The 19987-nt window shown below is 42.5% G+C and overlaps 4 protein-coding genes across 8 annotated transcripts in view; 1 reads left to right on the forward strand and 3 right to left on the reverse strand.

The window, feature by feature from the left end:
- The first annotated feature begins 53 nt into the window (after positions 1 to 53).
- On the forward strand, positions 54 to 2659 carry dtymk (deoxythymidylate kinase (thymidylate kinase)). The gene is made up of 5 exons (XM_086088441.1): positions 54 to 288; positions 378 to 486; positions 980 to 1070; positions 1469 to 1666; positions 1735 to 2659. The coding sequence occupies exons 1-5, from the start codon at positions 78 to 80 to the stop codon at positions 1843 to 1845; spliced, it is 720 nt and encodes a 239-aa protein (XP_085944567.1). The 5' UTR covers positions 54 to 77; the 3' UTR covers positions 1846 to 2659.
- Positions 2466 to 7358, reverse strand: atg4b (autophagy related 4B, cysteine peptidase). The gene is made up of 13 exons (XM_086088440.1): positions 7283 to 7358; positions 5898 to 5999; positions 5678 to 5749; positions 5498 to 5596; positions 5328 to 5429; positions 5177 to 5249; positions 5003 to 5082; positions 4730 to 4929; positions 4171 to 4249; positions 3955 to 4100; positions 3821 to 3877; positions 3377 to 3470; positions 2466 to 3268 (listed from the first exon to the last, which is right to left on the reverse strand). Exons 1-13 carry the CDS (start codon positions 7290 to 7292, stop codon positions 3195 to 3197), a joined length of 1188 nt encoding a protein of 395 aa, XP_085944566.1. The 5' UTR covers positions 7293 to 7358; the 3' UTR covers positions 2466 to 3194.
- A 473-nt stretch (positions 7359 to 7831) lies between these two features.
- On the reverse strand, positions 7832 to 14382 carry boka (BCL2 family apoptosis regulator BOK a). The gene is made up of 4 exons (XM_086089267.1): positions 13888 to 14382; positions 13158 to 13286; positions 8612 to 8775; positions 7832 to 8501 (listed from the first exon to the last, which is right to left on the reverse strand). The coding sequence occupies exons 1-4, from the start codon at positions 14096 to 14098 to the stop codon at positions 8376 to 8378; spliced, it is 630 nt and encodes a 209-aa protein (XP_085945393.1). The 5' UTR covers positions 14099 to 14382; the 3' UTR covers positions 7832 to 8375.
- An 876-nt stretch (positions 14383 to 15258) lies between these two features.
- farp2 (FERM, RhoGEF and pleckstrin domain protein 2) overlaps positions 15259 to 19987 on the reverse strand; it is a 36108-nt gene continuing 31379 nt past the window's right edge. For 3 of the 5 annotated variants that reach the window (XM_086090026.1, XM_086090027.1, XM_086090025.1), the window contains 4 exons: positions 19777 to 19940; positions 17263 to 17370; positions 16663 to 16814; positions 15259 to 15886 (listed from right to left, as the gene is read on the reverse strand). In XM_086090026.1, the coding sequence (XP_085946152.1) occupies positions 15754 to 15886; positions 16663 to 16814; positions 17263 to 17370; positions 19777 to 19940 (557 nt within the window). In that variant the 3' untranslated portion in view covers positions 15259 to 15753. Of the gene's footprint in view, positions 15887 to 16662; positions 16815 to 17262; positions 17371 to 18032; positions 18167 to 19776; positions 19941 to 19987 lie in introns of those variants that run through there. The other 2 variants (XM_086090028.1, XR_015096543.1) reach the window with 2 other exon arrangements.

The following is a 19987-nucleotide window of genomic DNA, read 5'->3' on the forward strand; positions in this document are numbered from 1 at the left end:
AGTCGCTGCTTGCGTACGACGTGATGACGTCGGTGGCACGGGGGCGGAGTCTGTCTGGCGACCCCAGCGGACAGGAAATGCGGCTCCCGACTTCCGTGTTTACATTTTTACAGCGCGGGAAGAACACTCGGGCGACATCCTGCATTTTGTTTGCCGGCATGGCAGCCAAGCGAGGCGCGCTCATCGTGCTGGAGGGGGTGGACAAAGCCGGCAAGACCACCCAGTGCAAGAAGTTGGTCCAGTCGCTGCAACAGAGCGGACACCCGGCGGAGATGATGAGGTTTCCCGGTGAGACCCCCCCCCCCCCGATGATAGTTAAAGTCTTTAAGGGTTAAAGAAAGTGCTCTGATTTATAGTTGTGCTTTTGCTGTTGGCAGACAGAAGCACGACGATCGGAAAGCTGATCAGCGCTTACCTGGAGAAGAAGAGCGAGTTGGAGGACCACACAGTGCACCTCCTCTTCTCCGCCAACCGCTGGGAAATGGTGTAAGTGGGGGCCGGATCCGGAGGGAGATTATTGCCGAATCTGAGGTGCTCGGTGTTTGTAATCATGTTTTTCTTTAATAAAAAAAAAATATATATATATATATTCCCACTGTTTTCGGAACCGTACTTTGCATATTTTACCTTACTTTTGAACTGATAGTAGAGAGAAAAAAATCTGAAAAAAAGTTGTAATTTGTCAAACAAAAAAAGGCTGTAATATAAGAAACGCATTTCAAAATGTTACTATATTAATTGAATACAAATTTTCTCAGAAGATCTAACAAAAAGAAAAGTGTTGTACTGTTATTGCAATATAAGGAATAACTTCACCAAGAATAAAATTGTAAAAAAAAGTTGTGAGTAGTTTTCCCAAGTTTACGTTGCAACAACAACTCTGTGACTTAATCCAAGTTGCATTCATTTACGACTTTTTATGCTTGCAATTTTCAAACCTCTTCACTAACTCAATGACTTTTTTTTTCTTTCTCTCCAGGCCTGAAATTAGGAGAAAACTGGAGCGAGGTACCACGCTGGTGGTGGACCGGTACGCCTTCTCCGGCGCCGCCTTCACCAGCGCCAAACCAGTGAGGCTATTTCTCCTCAGTCAATCTGCTGCCAATTCTTACATTTTTATCAAATCAAAATTCTATTAAAAATAGTTGTCAACATTATTATACATAATGTGAGAGAATTTTTTTTTTTACAGAATAAAGTCTTAACATTATGAATGAGAATGACGATGTAATTTTACTCAAACGGGCCAAACGTTGAGAATTTTAGTTATAACAGAATTATCAGATTTTGACTGGTCGTCATCACTTTGAGAAAAATGGTTTAAAAAAAATAATAATTTTTATAGATGTAACTTTATGTGGAAAATGTTGTATTTTCACTTAAAAAAAAAATTCTCACTTGTAACTTTGAGAAAAATGTAATATTTCTCCCGTGGTTGTAACTTTGTAAGAAAATGTGTGAATTTTAGGGTTTCAGCCTGGACTGGTGCACCAGGCCGGACGTGGGTCTGCCCAAGCCGGACATTGTCCTGTTCCTGCGACTGAGCCCGGCTGAGGCGGCTTCCCGGGGCCGCTACGGCGAGGAGCGTTACGAGGACGCCGCTTTCCAGAGCGCCGTGCTGGAACGCTTTGGTCAGCTGATGGACGACCCGTCCGTCAACTGGAAGGTGAGGACGCAAAAAGACCGTCCGTCCGTCCTCTTCCTCCCTCACGTCGCCACCTCGTCCCGCCGCAGGTGGTGGACGCGTCCGGGAGCGTGGACGACGTTCACGACAACATCGCCCAGAAAAGCCTGGACGCCATCCGGGTGGCGGCGACGCAACCTCTGGGAGAGCTCTGGAAGTAAACGGCCGCTGCTCCTTTTTTTTCTTTTTAAATGGTCGAATTGTGTTTGAGACTAACGGAACGAAATTGAAGTAGAAGATGAGCAATTTATAATAAAGTTGTAATTTTCAAATACCTCAAATCATCTCTCCCCACTAAAATGATCAGAAGTGCAAATAATCGGTTCCAGCCTCCTTAAAAAGAAAATAAAAGTATCATCTCTATGGAGGTGGGAAAAAATGTCCTTTCGGAGGGGCGGGGCCGTCGCCCTGCCATTATTACCACTTCAGGGTGCAGTTGCAGGCCCACTAAATTTCAAAAGTTAACACAATGAAGACGCCCACATAACAAGGAAGTAACCAACCAGAAAGCTGTTTTTTGTTTGCCATACCAAGTAAAGTTGTACTTATTAAAATACATTTGAAATGTCGTAATTATACAAGCAAAATGATTTTACTAGAAAATAGTTGAAAGTTTATTTTTTCTCAAATGATTATAATTTTTCGTCCTCATAAAATTACATTGTTCTTGTTGAATTTTATCAACATTTTCTCATAAAATGTTAACCCCGCCCCCCCTCACAATTTTATTTTTATAATGATCCAACAATTTTTTTATAGCATTTTTCCTCATAGCATAACATGCTTGTCCATGAACTTTTTATTCTCACACACTCAAAAGTGAAATCTTATCATCAGTCAGTTTATTTGTCACTTCCGTCTCATCTGCATGTGTGTGCGTGTGTACATACACCACTCCCAAAAAAGTACGTTCGTCCGGGTCAAATTTCAGGATGAACCTAAAACTGTTTGAAATAAAAAATAAAAAAATCTAAAGGTGTCCACTTCTATGCCTTTCTGTGACTCTTCCAGTCTCTGTAGCCTCGTGCAATGTCGCTAGTTGAGAACTTTGGGAATTTATTGGTCCATTTAATGCGCATTTCAAAAGTTTTGAGACGCTAGGCTGTGTAGCCTAGCTTAGCTCGCTTCGATTTTTGAGAGTAGTGTATGCTGATGAGTAAATAAATAATCTGGTGGAAGGATACTTTTTGCATTGAGTGGTCACGTAGCGTAGCTGAAGCGCGTTAGGGGATGGACTCAGGCTTGGCAGGGGAGGGGGGGGGGATTTAGGGGAGGGGGGGGGGCAAGGCACCGTTCTTTTCTCCTTATCGACGTTAGTTAGTGATGCAGTTAAGACTCCCACGGAAAAAACCGTTTGGAGGCGAGGACGCGCACGCGAGTCCCGTCCTGCCTTTCGGGGGCGTTCCCGAGCCGGATCGCGGCTTTTCCCCCTTTCGGAGCGCGGAAAAAGACGAGAGAATCTTCTTTTTTTCTTTGTTTGTTTGTTTCGGCGTCAAACCGTGTGGGATCCTCACAAGGAAAGGATCTCAAACTCTTCGTCCTCGGAGTCAAAGAAGCGCTCCAGGCGGTCCGAGTCGGAGAAGTCTGCAGCAAACGCGGGCACAAAGACAGCCAATGACGTTGCGCAAGTGTGAATGTTGCAATTTGAAGAACAGGAAGTCGCCGTTTGAAGGTCAAACGACGATGTTTTACCGGGAGTGAGGTTGAGCGCGTCCACGCAGACCATGTGAGACGGCTGACTGTCCACCAGCTCAAACATTGGTAAGCCTCCTCTGTTGCATGACAGCTACACGCACACACACGCACACACGCACACACACACACACACACACACACAGACTGTGAGATGGTAGAGGGCAATGAGTTCTGAACTCTGACCTTCTTGAAGGTGTCCCAATACTTTTTTCCACATCTTTTCAACTTCCTGTAGATGTCCCCAAATGTTCATTTCCCGTGGACGTCCCAATACTTTTGGCCAATCTTTTCTAATTCGTCCAGCAGACGTCCCGGTAATACCCAACATTTGTCCAAATCATTGCACTTCCTGTTTTGTCTCCCATAGTTTTCAACTTCCTGTAAATACTTTTATTTTATTTTGAACATAAAAAAAAGAAAAGAGACAAAAAAAAAACGTACCCTCCTTATGCGCATGCACCAGTCGTCAAAGTCGTCCTCCGTTCTGCAGAAGAAACCCTGGGAGGACACAAGGACACGGGTTCCGTCACCAAAGGCGATCGCTCACAAAATGGCCGCCAGCGCAGATCCCTTACGGCGGCGATGGACGGGTCCAGTTCGCAGATGTGCATGCGGCAGGGCGGGTGCTGGCAGTGGTACGAGTCGTCGGGCACGCGGCCGTCGTCGCAGGGTTCCACGGCCGGCTGCGTGGTGTGAGGGTCCAAGTAGATCAGCTCCTCGCCTGGAGGGCGGGGGAAATGCGCCAGAGATGAACAAAATGGCGGACGAGCGGTCACATGGGGGAGACGTACCGACGTAGCCGATGAAGTAGTGAGCGCTGTTTGGTTTCCCGCCGATGACGCCCAGCGACTGCGGCAGCATGAAGCATTGCTGCGGCGGCACAAGCACAGGTTTTCATTTTGTTTTACGTTTGGACAAAAAATGTTGGGGACGCCGCCAGGAAGATGACGGAAAATGCAGACGAAAGTTTTGGGACACCTGCCGAGAGGTTTGTTGTGGGGCCGTCTCGCTACTTTTGCAAACCTTGACTTTTCCTACCATTTATTTTAAGCTTCAACTTCCTGCGTCCTCGTACTTTGGTCCACGTTTTAAACTTCCTGTTGACATACAAATAATTTCAACATCCTGTGCGTTTTTTCGAAACACCTGCACACTCACCTTGTGTTGCCCCGATACTTTGTCGCAATCTCCAGATGTTTTACCTTTTCAACTTCCTGTGCTTGTCACACACATTTTTAATCCAAATTCAACATTTGCATAACTCCCTACAGGTGTCCCAATACTTTTTTGCCGGCATCTTTTCAACTTCCTGTACGCAGCCCGCCAACGCCTCGAACTCGCGAGCGTCACCTTGAGCGTTTGTATGTAGGCGTCGTTGATGTCGCTGAGTCCCAGCCGGAGCGGAATGAGAAGGACGAGCGGCCTCCAAAGTTGCACGTCCTCGCCGTCGCCCGGGAGCGCGCACGCGCCCTCCAAACAGCCGTTCAGTTCGCTCGCCGCCGCCGCCGCCGAATCGCCACAAGCGTCCAGCCAAGGCATGCAAAGACGCTCTGCGTGCCACGAACGCCACGTTTGCTCGTCATCACTTCCTGGCGTCATCGCGAGCGAGCGACGCAAACTCACTGATTTCCTCGATGACCACCGTGTTGTCCATGGCCACGTGCACCGCCAACCGGCTCCACGTGTCGAAAACCGCCAGCTTCCTGGGCAAAGGCGAGCACAGGTAAAGTTCACGGAGGAAATGCCAGAGCGCAGATTCGAACCGTGAGCCCGCCGTGCTTTGGAAAAGAGACTCACTTGAGAACCTGCGCGACTGTGTTCGGTCCGTACCACTGTCCGATGGGCTTGCCCTCGCCGACTCCCATCTGGGCTGCGGGATCCATTCCACAAAAGCCAAAGAATAAGCCGAGCGCCTGACACGGGTGCGAGGAACGGGGAGGCCACTCACCGATCTGATGGATGGAATAGTAACTGTCCTTTTTGTCGATGAAGGCGTTGAGGATGCTGACGTATTCTTCTCTCTGCTCGTGTCCCGACGACCATCGCCAGTCTGCCGCGGAGGAAAGCGTTACAAGGCGCCGGCACGCGTCTCGTGGCTGCTTGGCGGCCGTTCGCTACCTCTGCCCAAGTGCCGGCACATCAGCGCCTCGCCCAGGATCATCTGCCCGCACCGCAGCATGCAGCCCCAACCCGTGTCCGACGTGGGCCCCGTGCCACCTGAAAACGTGCGGGAAACGTTTTGCTGGGCTTCCAAAAATAAGTACATCAAAATGTTGCGCCGGCGCCCACGGCACTCACCTATGGGGGGGAAGTTTTTTCTGTACGTGAACCAAAGTCGCGAGGTGACGTCTGATAGGATGTCATCTTTCTCTGTCGGGAAACACATTGAGCCAAACATGTGTGGCGATCGCGTGACTTGCGCTTTCCATTTTTGTGTGGATTCTTTCTCATCATCGTGTTCATTCCTTGTGCTTTGTGACCTACAGTGTAAAGCCAAAGACTATCAAGAAACGCTTACCTGTGAGCGCGTTGTATTCTCTGCCTAAAATCCAGACGGGGTCCGAGGTCTCGGGGAAATCCTCAAACTCACCAAAGCGAAGCGTGTCATATGTCAACGTCGCTGTCGAGCACAGAACGCATCGAGACGAGTCCGTGAGCGTGGATGAAAAGTACGCTACGTCACGTTAGCATTCTGCTTCCCGCTTGGCTTTGTTGGCATAAAATCATTTTATATTTATACAGATTAAATGATCGCTTGTTTGTTGAAAAAAAAAAAAAAAAAAAGACATGGTCACGTTTGTTAAATAGCACATGGGGAGATGACCTTGAAAACATGATCTCATATGAAATCACAATTGCAATATTATAATAATAATATATAATAATCTTTAGTCAAATTGACTGTCAGACTAAATAGCATGCCACCATCTGGTGATCAACAGGGGAATTACACCAAAATAAACAGGGGGAGCAAAATATTATAATAGAACTGTACAATTCGTTGTATTTTATTTTTTGCAAAATAGCAGGACCGCAAACCCGTTTATTTGTACTTCCTGGTTCACTTAGGATAACGTAGGACAAGACTGTACCATTTTTTTTAATTCTAGGACAGGGAGGACTGTTCCATTGTGGCTAAATTAGGTGTCTCAAACAACAGTGACTAAATCACAGAGTAACAATTTCAATTGATGTAACATATCGTGGGGGGCAATTCAAAATCAATGAAAGAAACAAAAAAGTGATATAATGTATGTAATGTACATGATTTGTGATGGGTGATTTGCTAGCTAAGCAGCTACTATCTTAGGATGACGTCAGACAAGACCGAACTATTTCCATTTAAGACACCCCCTAACCTCAGACACTTTTGGAACAATCCTATTTTGAGCTTTTCTCCCATTTACTTCACATCTAACAGCTTGTTGTACACAGTAAACTGCCATTTATCAAGTCATTGCCAAAAGGGACGCGATTTAGCAACTAGCTTTGTACAATGTGAGAGTTGTCAATCATCTTTTGGTAATGATGACTGAGCAAACACTCAAATATAAATATAATAAGCATTACCAATCCAAGAACGAGCACTTATCAAATCAAGTACAGAAAGTACACATGGCTTCGATACACAATGTAAAGATTTTAAAGAAAAAGAAAAAAAACACCAAAAACAAAATCAAAACAAACCAGCAGGCTAACGTAATTTAGCTAAAAATTTAGCTTTGGTCATCACTCTAGCAAGGCTAACGCCAACGAAGCTCCAAAGGAATGTCGCTTTGGCGCTGGGTTGGTAACCCGAGCCGACTGGCGCCCGGAGTGAACTTTTGTTGTTAATATGTTGTTGTGTTGTTCTGACAACATTTCATGTTATGATGTTATTTTTGCTCAAAAATCTCGCCTTACCTGCGTCCATCCCGACGAGCTGTGCTGGACTTGTTTGTTGTTCTCGAGACAGTCAGGCCCCAGCTCGACCAATCGCGAAAGAGTAATAGTGCGGAAGTTGGGAGAAAGGCGGGATCATCGTGAGTGTAACCAATAGGATTTGATATATGACCTGCATTGACCAATTAAAAACTGGTGACGTTGAGGGGTCCGGAGAATGTCGTAATGCAGCAAGATAGCGCTGTCGCTCCACCTGCACGTACGCAAGAGACGTACGGGAATCATAACGTGACTTCCCGAATTTACTGTCAAAAATATTTTTTTCTTTTTACTGTCAACCACGTTGTTTTCATATACGTGATAGTATTTATTACCCTTCCTGTATATAGAGATACCGTGAACCTTGTTTTTTTTTAGTTTTTTTTAACCCCGCCATATTGGTCCAGGCGGAACAGCAAGCGTCGCCATATTGGTCCAGGCAATGGAAAGGTTTTATTTTACCCAAATCCTTTAAAAACAGCACTATAATGACCCATTCCACAAAATAAAACCATATAACTAAAACATATGTCAGGAGGAATGAAAGACTAGTTTATTAATGACTCATTTGACACAGTATAAACATTTCTGATTCGCCATTCTGAATGAATGAAATAAAACACATTAAAGTGAAACGTGCTCATTTATGAAACAAACTGACAACTACAGCACAGGAAAGGATTTCTACATCCGTTTGTGTTACCAAACAATTAAAACATGAACAAAATAGGCAGTTTTGTGGAATGCTAAAAAAAACAACAACACACACACTTTCGAACAGAATATGTGCTGTAATAATAATTAAACAATAAATAAGGTGCAGGTAGTGTGTGACTCCGTGCAAATGAATGTAAACACGACCAAAGGCAGTAAATTCACACTCAGCCATACGTTGCATTATTTGTAGTGGTTGTGTTTATGGCGGCGGTCGTTATTAATAAATGGCATAGGTATGAATAACATGACATGTACAATGTGCTTGCGTGTCATTTTGTTGACTCTATTAATAATTGTGAGTGTGTGTGTGTTTTCTGTGTTGGTGGGGGGGGGGGGGCGCATCACGAGCCGAGGTCCGTCACTTGTCCCTGAGCAGGTAGAGCACCGCGGCCTTGACGTAGTGTCCGAAGGTGCACAGAGACAACACCAACCAGTGCGAACGCAAACCGACCTCTGTGTTCACCACACATTTAGTCAGATCCACCTAAAGAAGAAGAAGAAGAACAGCAAGTGACAACCCAACTTTTTTAAACCCTAAGTCAGGCTTGAAATCCACTTTAGTGTACGTGTGTGTGCGCGTGCGTGCGTACTTACCCAACCTCCTCTGCGTTTCAACCACGTGGACAAACTTTTGCGGACAAACTCCCCCATGCAGTCCACAATGGTATGGACCATGGCGGGGTGGCCGTGGCGAACGCAGTCCACAGCAAGGGAGCCAGCCACCGCGTATAAAGACACGACCTTGCCCCACGTCACACCTGGACAAACGCATACGCAAAGACACAGACATCTGAAGTCATTTATTTTGCCACTCAAGAAGCATCCCCCCTGTCAAAAATGCATCTTGCATCATCCTCAGTGAACCAGGAAGTAACCTGCTCACTTAGCATAGCGCACAAATAGCAAACAAACAAGTATGGCGCAAAATGCATTAAAAAGGGTAAAATGGGTAAAAAGGTTTAAAAGGGTAAAATGGGTAAAAAGGTTTAAAAGGGTAAAATGGGTAAAAAGGTTTAAAAGGTTTAAAAGGTTTAAAAGGGTAAAATGGGTAAAAAGGTTAAAAAGGTTAAAAAGGTTAAAAAGGTGGGTTAGGGTTAGGGTTAGGGTTAGGGTTAGGGTTAGGGTTAGGGTTAGGGTTAGGGTTAGGGTTAGGGTTAGGGTTAGGGTTAGGGTTAGGGTTAGGGTTAGGGTTAGGGTTAGGGTTAGGGTTAGGGTTAGGGTTAGGGTTAGGGTTAGGGTTAGGGTTAGGGTTAGGGTTAGGGTTAGGGTTAGGGTTAGGGTTAGGGTTAGGGTTAGGGTTAGGGTTAGGGTTAGGGTTAGGGTTAGGGTTAGGGTTAGGGTTAGGGTTAGGGTTAGGGTTAGGGTTAGGGTTAGGGTTAGGGTTAGGGTTAGGGTTAGGGTTAGGGTTAGGGTTAGGGTTAGGGTTAGGGTTAGGGTTAGGGTTAGGGTTAGGGTTAGGGTTAGGGTTAGGGTTAGGGTTAGGGTTAGGGTTAGGGTTAGGGTTAGGGTTAGGGTTAGGGTTAGGGTTAGGGTTAGGGTTAGGGTTAGGGTTAGGGTTAGGGTTAGGGTTAGGGTTAGGGTTAGGGTTAGGGTTAGGGTTAGGGTTAGGGTTAGGGTTAGGGTTAGGGTTAGGGTTAGGGTTAGGGTTAGGGTTAGGGTTAGGGTTAGGGTTAGGGTTAGGGTTAGGGTTAGGGTTAGGGTTAGGGTTAGGGTTAGGGTTAGGGTTAGGGTTAGGGTTAGGGTTAGGGTTAGGGTTAGGGTTAGGGTTAGGGTTAGGGTTAGGGTTAGGGTTAGGGTTAGGGTTAGGGTTAGGGTTAGGGTTAGGGTTAGGGTTAGGGTTAGGGTTAGGGTTAGGGTTAGGGTTAGGGTTAGGGTTAGGGTTAGGGTTAGGGTTAGGGTTAGGGTTAGGGTTAGGGTTAGGGTTAGGGTTAGGGTTAGGGTTAGGGTTAGGGTTAGGGTTAGGGTTAGGGTTAGGGTTAGGGTTAGGGTTAGGGTTAGGGTTAGGGTTAGGGTTAGGGTTAGGGTTAGGGTTAGGGTTAGGGTTAGGGTTAGGGTTAGGGTTAGGGTTAGGGTTAGGGTTAGGGTTAGGGTTAGGGTTAGGGTTAGGGTTAGGGTTAGGGTTAGGGTTAGGGTTAGGGTTAGGGTTAGGGTTAGGGTTAGGGTTAGGGTTAGGGTTAGGGTTAGGGTTAGGGTTAGGGTTAGGGTTAGGGTTAGGGTTAGGGTTAGGGTTAGGGTTAGGGTTAGGGTTAGGGTTAGGGTTAGGGTTAGGGTTAGGGTTAGGGTTAGGGTTAGGGTTAGGGTTAGGGTTAGGGTTAGGGTTAGGGTTGAACCATCGCCTCTGCCCAGGCATTAAAACCAAAAAATGCTACTGTCCTGTCCAGGAAGTAGCCTGCTAACTCGACATAGCATACGAGTGGGTAGACAAACACAATATGCTTAGAATTTTTCTTTTGTTTTTGTCATTTGAGTCTGAACGGAATCGTTCAGCCTGTCCCTGAATCAAAGGATGGTCCAGTCCTGTCTTCTTACATGATCCTCAGTAAACCAACTGGCTAAAAAAACAACAGCCAACGACTTATGTTTGAGAAAACGTATTTTCTCTTTGGTTAACCCTAACCCTTTTTACCCTTTTAACCCTTTTTACCCTTTTTACCCTTTTAACCCTTTTAACCTTTTAACCCTTTTAACCCTTTTAACCCTTTTAACCCTTTTAACCCTTTTTACCCTTTTTACTCTTTTAACCCTTTTAACCTTTTTAACCCTTTTTACCCTTTTAACCCTTTTTACCATTTTAACCGTTTTAACCCTTTTTACCCTTTTAACCCTTTTTACCCTTTTTACTCTTTTAACCATTTTTACCCTTTTTACCCTTTTAACCCTTTTTACTCTTTTAACCTTTTTAACCCTTTTTACCCTTTTAACCCTTTTTACCCTTTTAACCCTTTTTAACCCTTTTTATTCTTTTTACCCTTTTAACCCTTTTTACCCTTTTAACCCTTTTTACTCTTTTAACCCTTTTAACCCTTTTTACCCTTTTAACCCTTTTTACCCTTTTACCCTTTTAACCCTTTTTACTCTTTTAACCCTTTTTACTCTTTTAACCCTTTTAACCTTTTTAACCTTTTTAACCCTTTTAACCCTTTTTACCCTTTTAACCCTTTTTAACCCTTTTTTATCCTTTTTACCCTTTTTACCCTTTTAACCCTTTTTACCCTTTTAACCATTTTTAACCCTTTTTACCCTTTTAACACTTTTAACCCTTTTTACCCTTTTAACCCTTTTTACCATTTTAACCGTTTTAACCCTTTTTACCCTTTTAACCCTTTTTACCCTTTTTACTCTTTTAACCATTTTTACCCTTTTTACCCTTTTAACCCTTTTTACTCTTTTAACCTTTTTAACCCTTTTTACCCTTTTAACCCTTTTTACCCTTTTAACCCTTTTTAACCCTTTTTATTCTTTTTACCCTTTTAACCCTTTTTACCCTTTTAACCCTTTTTACTCTTTTAACCCTTTTAACCCTTTTTACCCTTTTAACCCTTTTTACCCTTTTACCCTTTTAACCCTTTTTACTCTTTTAACCCTTTTTACTCTTTTAACCCTTTTAACCTTTTTAACCTTTTTAACCCTTTTAACCCTTTTTACCCTTTTAACCCTTTTTAACCCTTTTTTATCCTTTTTACCCTTTTTACCCTTTTAACCCTTTTTACCCTTTTAACCATTTTTAACCCTTTTTACCCTTTTAACACTTTTAACCCTTTTAACCCCTTTTAACCCTTTTTACCCTTTTAACCCTTTTTACCCTTTTAACCCTTTTAACCCTTTTTAACCCCTTTTATCCTTTTTACCCTTTTAACCCTTTTTACCCTTTTACCCCTTTTAAACCTTTTTACCCTTTTTACCCTTTTAACCCTTTTTACCCTTTTAACCCTTTTTACCCTTTTAACCGTTTTAACCCTTTTTACCCTTTTAACCCTTTTAACCCTTTTTACCCTTTTTACCCTTTGTACCCCTTTAACCCTTAAACCTAAACCCTAACCCCAAGTAAATTATTCAAACAAAAATGATTAATGGCACACCATATTATTTGTTTATTGTTTTGTTATTTGTATATTAATGTTATGCTAAGTTAAAAACCAAAAGAGAAAATGTAATTCCCTAAGCTAAAGTGTATTAATGGTGAATCACTTGATTTGTATGCTATGTTCTGTTATGAGGCAACTTGTTGGTTCACTTTTTTCTTTGTGAGAATGTTTGGGGACTGAAATCTGTCCTAAGGCAGTATGAAAAATGGGGCAGTCCCTTCAACCTCCAGGAACCAGGAAGTAGCCTCCCCCAACATAAAGAGGATTCTTTTATTTTTGTTCACAGCTGAGCCTTGGCAGAGGTCCTGTGCTCATCTGACGCCACAGTTGGCAGCAGATGAGGGGTTTTTTTAAGGGCGGAAAAAATGCTTCTGTCTGCATTTCTTTCAGCTGGACGAGCAGTGTTACAATGTCCCGTTGAGAAGGGGAATCAGAGTGTGTATCTCCTTTTACAGGAACCTCTTGTTGACCATATTTGCACTGTTTAGACGTCCCGACGTTGGCTTCCCGTCCATCTCCACTTCCCATAAACACACTTGACTCTGTGTTTGTCTTCCATAAGTACAAAGTGCAAGATGACTCCATTTTGCTGACGTTTTACAACTGCGCTGCCGTGCAACTTTTTCCAGACAGAGAGAGAGTCCAAAGTTTTCCCTTTGGGGTCGACTCAAGATTGGTACTGGTTTTGATACCGGTGACAACTGCATCTATTTCACATGGCATGGTATCAGTAGGAAATCTGTGGTAGTTCAACAAATACATAAATAAATAGACAATTTAAAAAATTGCATGAATTAAGGAGAATTTAAGAGTAACTTCCTTGCACTCCTCTACATGGCTCGTTAGCGTTCTCTGAGGAAATGTCTGTTGACCAAATATGGAGCAAACCGCATTCCACCTTCTCGCTTCATTTAATTCCCCTTCACTAACCTGATGACTGATTACAAGTTCCTCTTCATGTCAACTCCACTTCCCTAAAACCATCTTCTAGTCATGAGAAAGAAACGATAAGCCACAGGACCCACTCGCCAAAGACTCCTCGACTGCGGGCTCACCTGTGGAGAAGATGTCGGCCGCCACGGCCAGGAAGGCGTCTGTCACCGCGCTCTCCGAGGCCACCGCGATGTTGAGCTGCCGAGCCACGTTGCGATAAACGCTGGGACGCAGGTACTCCAGTTCGTCACCTTCAACACAAGACCATGCGACATTCACTTCAACCCAATTACCATTTTCCCGTTAACATGAATGGAATTGTGAGCATCTGTCCACATAAAACGATTCTATGTGAGTCTCGATGGGGTTTGGTTCATATACGATTTTTTTTTTTTTAAACAGTACAACCAGGTTTAATACTTCTCAACAGGAAGTCAAGCCTCAAACTTGGCAATGGGATGTAAAGTGAGACCATCCGAGCATTAATAAAGACACATCTAACATAAGAAGCAGTATGTGCACTATTGTGTTGTAATTTCACGTTTGTGGACTGTTATACTTTTTTTCTTTTCATTTACTGTGTGCAAAATGTAAAAAGCATCACGGTAAGTATTGAGTAGTAAAAATTCAAAACTTTAAAAAAAAAAAACTATAATACAAACAAAACTAAAATGAAGCATTTTTAAGCCGCTCTGAAAACTATTTTTTTATTTTTTTTTATAAAACTATCATGAAAATTCCAAAAGTATTTAAAATATTTAATATAATATAATATAATAATAATGTAAAAAATTATAACCCTGGCCAGCCACGACAGACTCGGTACTAGAAGTGACGGTCCTCAGTGCTCACCCAACCACAAGAGCACCGCCGACACGTCGCCGCTCGCCCCCCACGAAGAGGCGAGCTGCTCGGGCTTGGACCAGCCGATGCCCGCGCGGCTCAGTCTGGATTGGATGTAGTCCCGGCACAGCGCCTTGGCCTGCGACACCAGCTCCTTGTCGGTGGGCGAGCGGTCGAACACCTCGGCGGCGAACACGGACGAGCGGCGTAACATCTCCATGTCCTCTTCCTAATCCTCCGGTGGTCTCCCGGAGCGCGCCGCTCGGCACGCCGCCTCCGCGAGCCTGCCAGGCGGCCAGGAAAACGCGCACACGCCGCTGCCCGTCCACGAGCTCCTGAAAGGATGGCGACGACGACTTTGTGGACTAAAACATGTCGGGCAAATTTGACTTTGTGCTTTTCGTCACGTCACAGAAAAAGTGGATTTGTGTCGAGGGAAAACAGTGGAAAAGCAAAGTTAGTAAATATTCCTTCTAAGGGCGCATTTTTATTCTAGACCGTAGCCCCGCCCCTAAATGCACGAGCATGCGCACAGGAGATGGCCCAAGAAGCGCTTTTTATTTTCTTAGAATTAAAAAGAAAAAAACTCAGAAAAGTTTTTTATTAAGAAAATATACTTTTTTAAATCTTTAAAAAATATATATAATTGCATCAATTTTGGAATAAAATCATGATTGAATAGTTTTATTTTATTCCGTAAACATTAAAAATGATGTTTTTGGAAAATCATTTAAACTAATTAGTTTTGTTTTGTTTTTAATATTGTGAGGTATTTAATTCCACGCCAATTGAAAACATCACTTGATATTTGTTATACCATTTTTTTCAGACCGATATCAGTGCGTGTACTGAACTCTTTACTTTTGATACATATTTTCCCCTAAAAAACAGTCACAGACAATATATCCCAATATAGCATGATTTATCCTTAACATTTTTTTGTCCTCTAAATTCTAGTTCTTAATCATAAAACGAAGACAAGACTGCTGCTAATACTGGTATCAACTGCCGCCGCGAGTACAGATACCTTGAAATAAGGCCAGATACCGGCGCAATACAGATACCTAGCATCGGTACTCGCCCATATTTGTCAGTTTGGATTCCATTCGACGAATCTTAACATCCACGGCAATTTATGAATTTATGCTTTCGACTCCTTTCTAAAGATCCCAAATCAATACTGTCAGTTGTAAACAATGGAAATAAAGGGTATCATGATTTCAATCATAGCAAAATTCTGCTGTGTGATAAAAAAAAGAAAGAAGTGAGTTCAATATTTTTAATGTTTAAATACTGTGAAATTAAACATTTTAAAATAAGAATGAGCACTTTTTTTTTCCATATTGGTGCGTGCAAAAGGAGATGCAGAGGCCCAGCGTGTAGACTGAAATGATCTTTTTATTTGACGGCGTTTTAAAAACAATCAATAGGAAGACTAAATGAACAGGCTCCCTTCACACACGCACATGCGCGCGCGCACGCACACACACACACACACACACACACACTAGACAATAAATAGACGACTAGACCGTAGCGTCTTCTAACGTGATCAGACGCTCTTGTTACCAAACAATACGGCATGAATTGTTTAAGAGCATCCATCTTAGTAGGGACCAGCCTTGGTTAATGACAAATACTGATTCAACGCCAGCACGAACAGCAGCACCGACGCACTCGAGTCGAATTTCACGTGCACTTTCAGGAACCTTCTTCCTCATCGTCGTCGTCTTCACATCTCAGCTCCTTCAACGTTAGACCTGCTACACCCTTTTTGCTATAAGTTGGTCCTGTAAAACTTGAAAGAGCCTCCGCGCAGAAATCAATGTTAAGGTGGTTAATGGAAGGAGGCATGAAGACATGGACTCCTCCGCGTCAGCTTCCGTTCATCTCTGTGGGGAGGCGGCCTTCTTCTCCGCCGCCTCCTTCTCCGCCGCCTCCTTTGCCGGGGACCAGCAGGCTCAGACGGCCCGTAACGCTGGCAGCGCTCTTGATCACCTCCATCCACCTGAGAGTGCAACACGGAGCTGTTAGATAGCAGGTGCTTTTATTGAATTAAAAAGAAAAAAAAAAGAAAAAAGTGGGGGTATGCAAAATGGGCAAAATCTTTGATTGTACCATCTAAAAAAAATTTTTTTTGAATGAGACTTTTATGATGTAGAAAATACAAATAAAATTAATAAAAATAATAAAATACAAATAAACGTACAAAACTGGTTAAAAATACACTAAATAGGGGAAACAAAAAAAATGTATAAAAAAACAATTTAAACATAAAAATGTAAAAACATTTTAGAAGTAAAATATGCTACTAAACTAATCATTAAAAAGTCTAGATTTTTTTAATGAGACTAATTTATGAAAGAGAACAAAATAAAACAGATGAAAAGTAAAGAAATATAAATACTGTAAAACAAAAATGATTAGAAAATATTAAGATGAACATTTTTTAAAAGTTAAGGAATCCCCTCCCTCAAATTTATTGTATAAAAAGAAAATACAAAAATAACATGAAAACTACGGGATGAAAATACTCATGACTTCACAATCTTGAATAAAAACAATAATTAGTCATGCTAGCTTTTCTAAACATATTGTTTTAAGAATGTAAAAAAAAAAAGCGGCAGACTTTTTGTGAAATATTGGGGGAGAAAAATACAAAATCCTAGAAAAAAGTAATGCAGATTGAAAAAAAAAAACGTATAAAAAATGAGTGAATATACAAGACAATCCAAGTAAAGCGTGCACGTGGAGGTGACAAAGCGTCGGAAACGAGATGCTGACCTCTCAAAGGTGTACTCGCTTTCGGCCCGGAAGAAGTAGACGTGCGACTTGAACTGCAGCTTGAAGACGTAATCCTTGTGGATGCCGTCCGCCTCCTCTGGCGTGCTCACCGTGTAGCCCAGCAGCGGCAGGCTGGCGAGCGGAAAGTCATCCTGAGCACAAACAAATATTAATCAACTAAAAGAAAGAGGAATCTAAAAAAATGTATCGAAAATGCAAAATATTGGACCCCAATTTTGGATGAAAAATACACACATACTGATTTATTTCCATTTTTGATGGATTCCAAAATACAAAAATAATACAATGACACAAAAATAATAGGAAATGCCAATTAACATACAAAATACACCAATGAAAAAAAAATACAATTAGGAAAAAAAAAACCTTAAATATTAAAATGAAGATTTGTAAAAAATTTGAAAAATCTAGAATTTTTTCAAAATAAAAAATAAAATAAAAATAAACCACAAACATTCAATATTACTTACGGTGAATTCTATTTCTATCATCGACTACAGGAAGTTGCAACTATTCAAATCAAATCCGAACAAATTTGTATTAGCGTTTAAATGTTCACGTGTGTCTCCGCGCGAGTACCTGGTGCGTTTTGTAGAAGAACAAGCAGAAATTAGTGAACACCACCCAGAGTTTCTGCCAGCCATTGCTGTTCTTGAACTTCCTCAGGAGGTAACCCGACAACTGGTTCTGCAAAACACATCAAAGCGTTTATGTAACATTCTTCAGCCACATCGAATGCGCCATTTTAACTTGAACACTAAATATAATAATGTAAATATAAATACAGGAAAATAAAACAAACGTACTGATAAAGTACTGATTCTATTATAGTGTATTGCCCATGTCAATTGAATAATTATCTCGTAATTGAAAGTTATGTCATATTGGGATGCCGCAATTTACATCACGGCTCGGTGTCGTAATTGAAATTCCCGGAGAGGAAGTTAGCTCACAAGCTAGCTGGTGGCTATAATTACAGCAAAGAATAATTAGCCGGCCAATTTAATAAGCCAAATTTAGAAAAAAATTCCCCAAACATTAACACATTACAAAATAAAGATGACAATCCCAAATAAATAAATAAATAAATGAATCTTGTCTATTTTATAGACTAATGGAAAATGTAGAGTCAAATGTGCCAAAAAAGGACAAAAACACTTCAGTTTTTTTAATTAGTAAATTTAAAAGCTTAAAAAAAAAATCCATATTAAATCGAGCCCTATATTTTTGTGCCTCAAACATAACATAACCACACTTTAAGAATCGCCAATTTAGGACGCCATGTTCTCGTGAAGCTACTGCTGGACACGCAAGGCTATTTATTACTCAGTCTACTCGCGTGGCACTACCTGGTTCATGCGCAGGTAATCTGAGAGCGAGAGGTTCTGGTTGCGGTACCAGCAAACGTGTGTAATGGTGTTCGGCCTCTGGCCCTGACCCAGAAGGAAGCGAGGAGGCAGTTCAGGCGACGCGGCGGGTGAGACTGAACGCAACGGTCGGAAAGCAAAACAGGAAGAAGAAAAAAAAAGAAAAAGAAAAGAAGAGCAGGGAGAAGTGTTAGTGTGTTACACCAAAGAGAAACACAGTGGTAACGTGTTACACAAGGAGCACTAGGGGAAGAGGTGGCACGTTACGTTGGACCGGACGAGGAAGTTTGGAGGATACAGAAAAAAAAGAATTTCCATGTTAATGCACGTGAAAAGTTGACGTTTCATTGGAGAGCTGGCGTGTTTACCCTGTGGAGGAATGTTAGCATGCAACACTGGAAAGGAAGTGGCGAGTTAGTGTGTTACACGAGACAGTTATTGTGCCACGCTAGTTTGCGTGTTATGCTAGAAAGTTAGCATATTACATGAAACAAAAGTTTGTATGTTTCATAAGAGAGTTAGCATGCTACACAAGAGCGTTAGCGTAATACACTTGATAGTTTGTATGCTTCACAAGAGTTAGCATGTGTTAACTTTGTTAACATTTTTACTGTTTTACTTTGTATTTTAACCATTTTGTATTTAGTTATAGCTGTGTAGATGTAGGTATAATTATGTTAACTCAGTATGGCTCAATGAATAGAATTGTATTCTTATCTGTCTCACTTTTATGAGAGGAGAAGGGCAACGGGTTTCTTCCACTGATATCTTGAAGGGAGTGTAGTCTGGTACCGGTTGGAAGAGACAGGCTTTGTATTATTGTTTTTCTCTAATCTGATTTATACCTATGGGAACTTGCTGAGGGAGGAGAGAGGGATTTTCTTGTATTCACTGAGTTGTAAACAAATGTACTGTGGGCTGATGGGAGGAGACTTTTCGTATTCACCCACTTTTCAATAAATAATGATGTGCCGGAGAAGAGGACACACAATCTGAACAGAACACGATTTGAGTGTCGTCAGTTTTTGTCATCAGAAGCTTCTGTTTTAATGATACCTTTGCAAAGGGACTTCTTCACCAGAATCTCACCCTTCAGTTAATTGAACACGCAAAGAGTAGAATATAAATATTATCTACTCTAACACATACTAAGAGCATTAGCGTAGAATACTTGATAGTTTGTATGCTTCTCAAGAGAGCTAGCATGCTACACAAGAGCGTTAGCATAGTACACTTGATAGTTTGTATGCTTCCCAAGAGAGTTAGCATGCTACATAAGAGCGTTAGCGTAATACAGTTGAAGGTTTGAGTTTGACATTAGCAGTTAGAATGTTAAACTTACACTGTTACACTTTAAGAGTTTGCGTTTAAACATATAGCAAATGTGGAAGCGTTAGTGTGCTACACTAGAGGAAGCATTTGTGTGCAAGTCAACACTGAGGAAGAGAAATTAGCATGTTCACAACACTGAGGAAGCAGAAGAGTTATTTGAAAATTGTTACATTGTTGAGGCAGCAAAGTGTTCCATTGGAAAGGAAGAGTTAGTTTGCTATACCGAAAAGAAAGAGTTAGTGTGTCACCATGAAGAGGAGAAAGTGGAAGAGTTAGTGTGTTCTAATTAAAGAAGAGACATGGACGAGTCCTCTTGGCGACATATGAAAACGACCCGCGCGCTTCTGACGAGAGGACGCCGGGGTCCGGCGGCGGCGGCGGCGGCGGCCGTTACCTCCACAGCCAGGCTGTGGTCTGACATGGACACGCTGGTGTTGCGGTGCCAGCACACGTGCATGGTGGTGTTGGCGCGGTGGTGGGTCTGCTTGTCCAGAGACGTGCGCGATGAGTTCATGTCGTCCTCGGACTCCTGCTCCAGAGAAACCTCGTCCGAAGAGCCTGAGGTCGGGGGACGAGGCCGGGTAGGACGCCAAGGAGGAGGTGGT

The sequence above is a fragment of the Leptonotus elevatus genome, chromosome 11, assembly GCF_054856555.1.
Source record: "Leptonotus elevatus isolate MCC_2025b chromosome 11, RoL_Lele_1.0, whole genome shotgun sequence".
In the NCBI taxonomy this organism is placed as follows: Eukaryota; Metazoa; Chordata; class Actinopteri; order Syngnathiformes; family Syngnathidae; genus Leptonotus; species Leptonotus elevatus.

What these genes read in the sequence shown, in the direction of transcription:
- boka (XM_086089267.1), bottom strand. Translation starts at nt 14,098, where the DNA reads ATGGAGATGTTACGCCGCTCGTCCGTGTTCGCCGCCGAGGTGTTCGAC. An exon ending in GGCGGTGCTCTTGTGGTTGG is followed by an intron (nt 13,287 to 13,887) that starts GTGAGCACTGAG and finishes CTTGTGTTGAAG; the next exon opens with GTGACGAACTGGAGTACCTG. An exon ending in GGCCGACATCTTCTCCACAG is followed by an intron (nt 8,776 to 13,157) that starts GTGAGCCCGCAG and finishes GCGTTTGTCCAG; the next exon opens with GTGTGACGTGGGGCAAGGTC.
- atg4b (XM_086088440.1), bottom strand. An exon ending in CTATTCCATCCATCAGATCG is followed by an intron (nt 5,250 to 5,327) that starts GTGAGTGGCCTC and finishes TGGATCCCGCAG; the next exon opens with CCCAGATGGGAGTCGGCGAG. An exon ending in GGTGCATGCGCATAAGGAGG is followed by an intron (nt 3,471 to 3,820) that starts GTACGTTTTTTT and finishes GTGTGCGTGTAG; the next exon opens with CTGTCATGCAACAGAGGAGG.
- dtymk (XM_086088441.1), top strand. Translation starts at nt 78, where the DNA reads ATGCGGCTCCCGACTTCCGTGTTTACATTTTTACAGCGCGGGAAGAAC. An exon ending in GCCAACCGCTGGGAAATGGT is followed by an intron (nt 487 to 979) that starts GTAAGTGGGGGC and finishes CTTTCTCTCCAG; the next exon opens with GCCTGAAATTAGGAGAAAAC. An exon ending in ACCCGTCCGTCAACTGGAAG is followed by an intron (nt 1,667 to 1,734) that starts GTGAGGACGCAA and finishes GTCCCGCCGCAG; the next exon opens with GTGGTGGACGCGTCCGGGAG.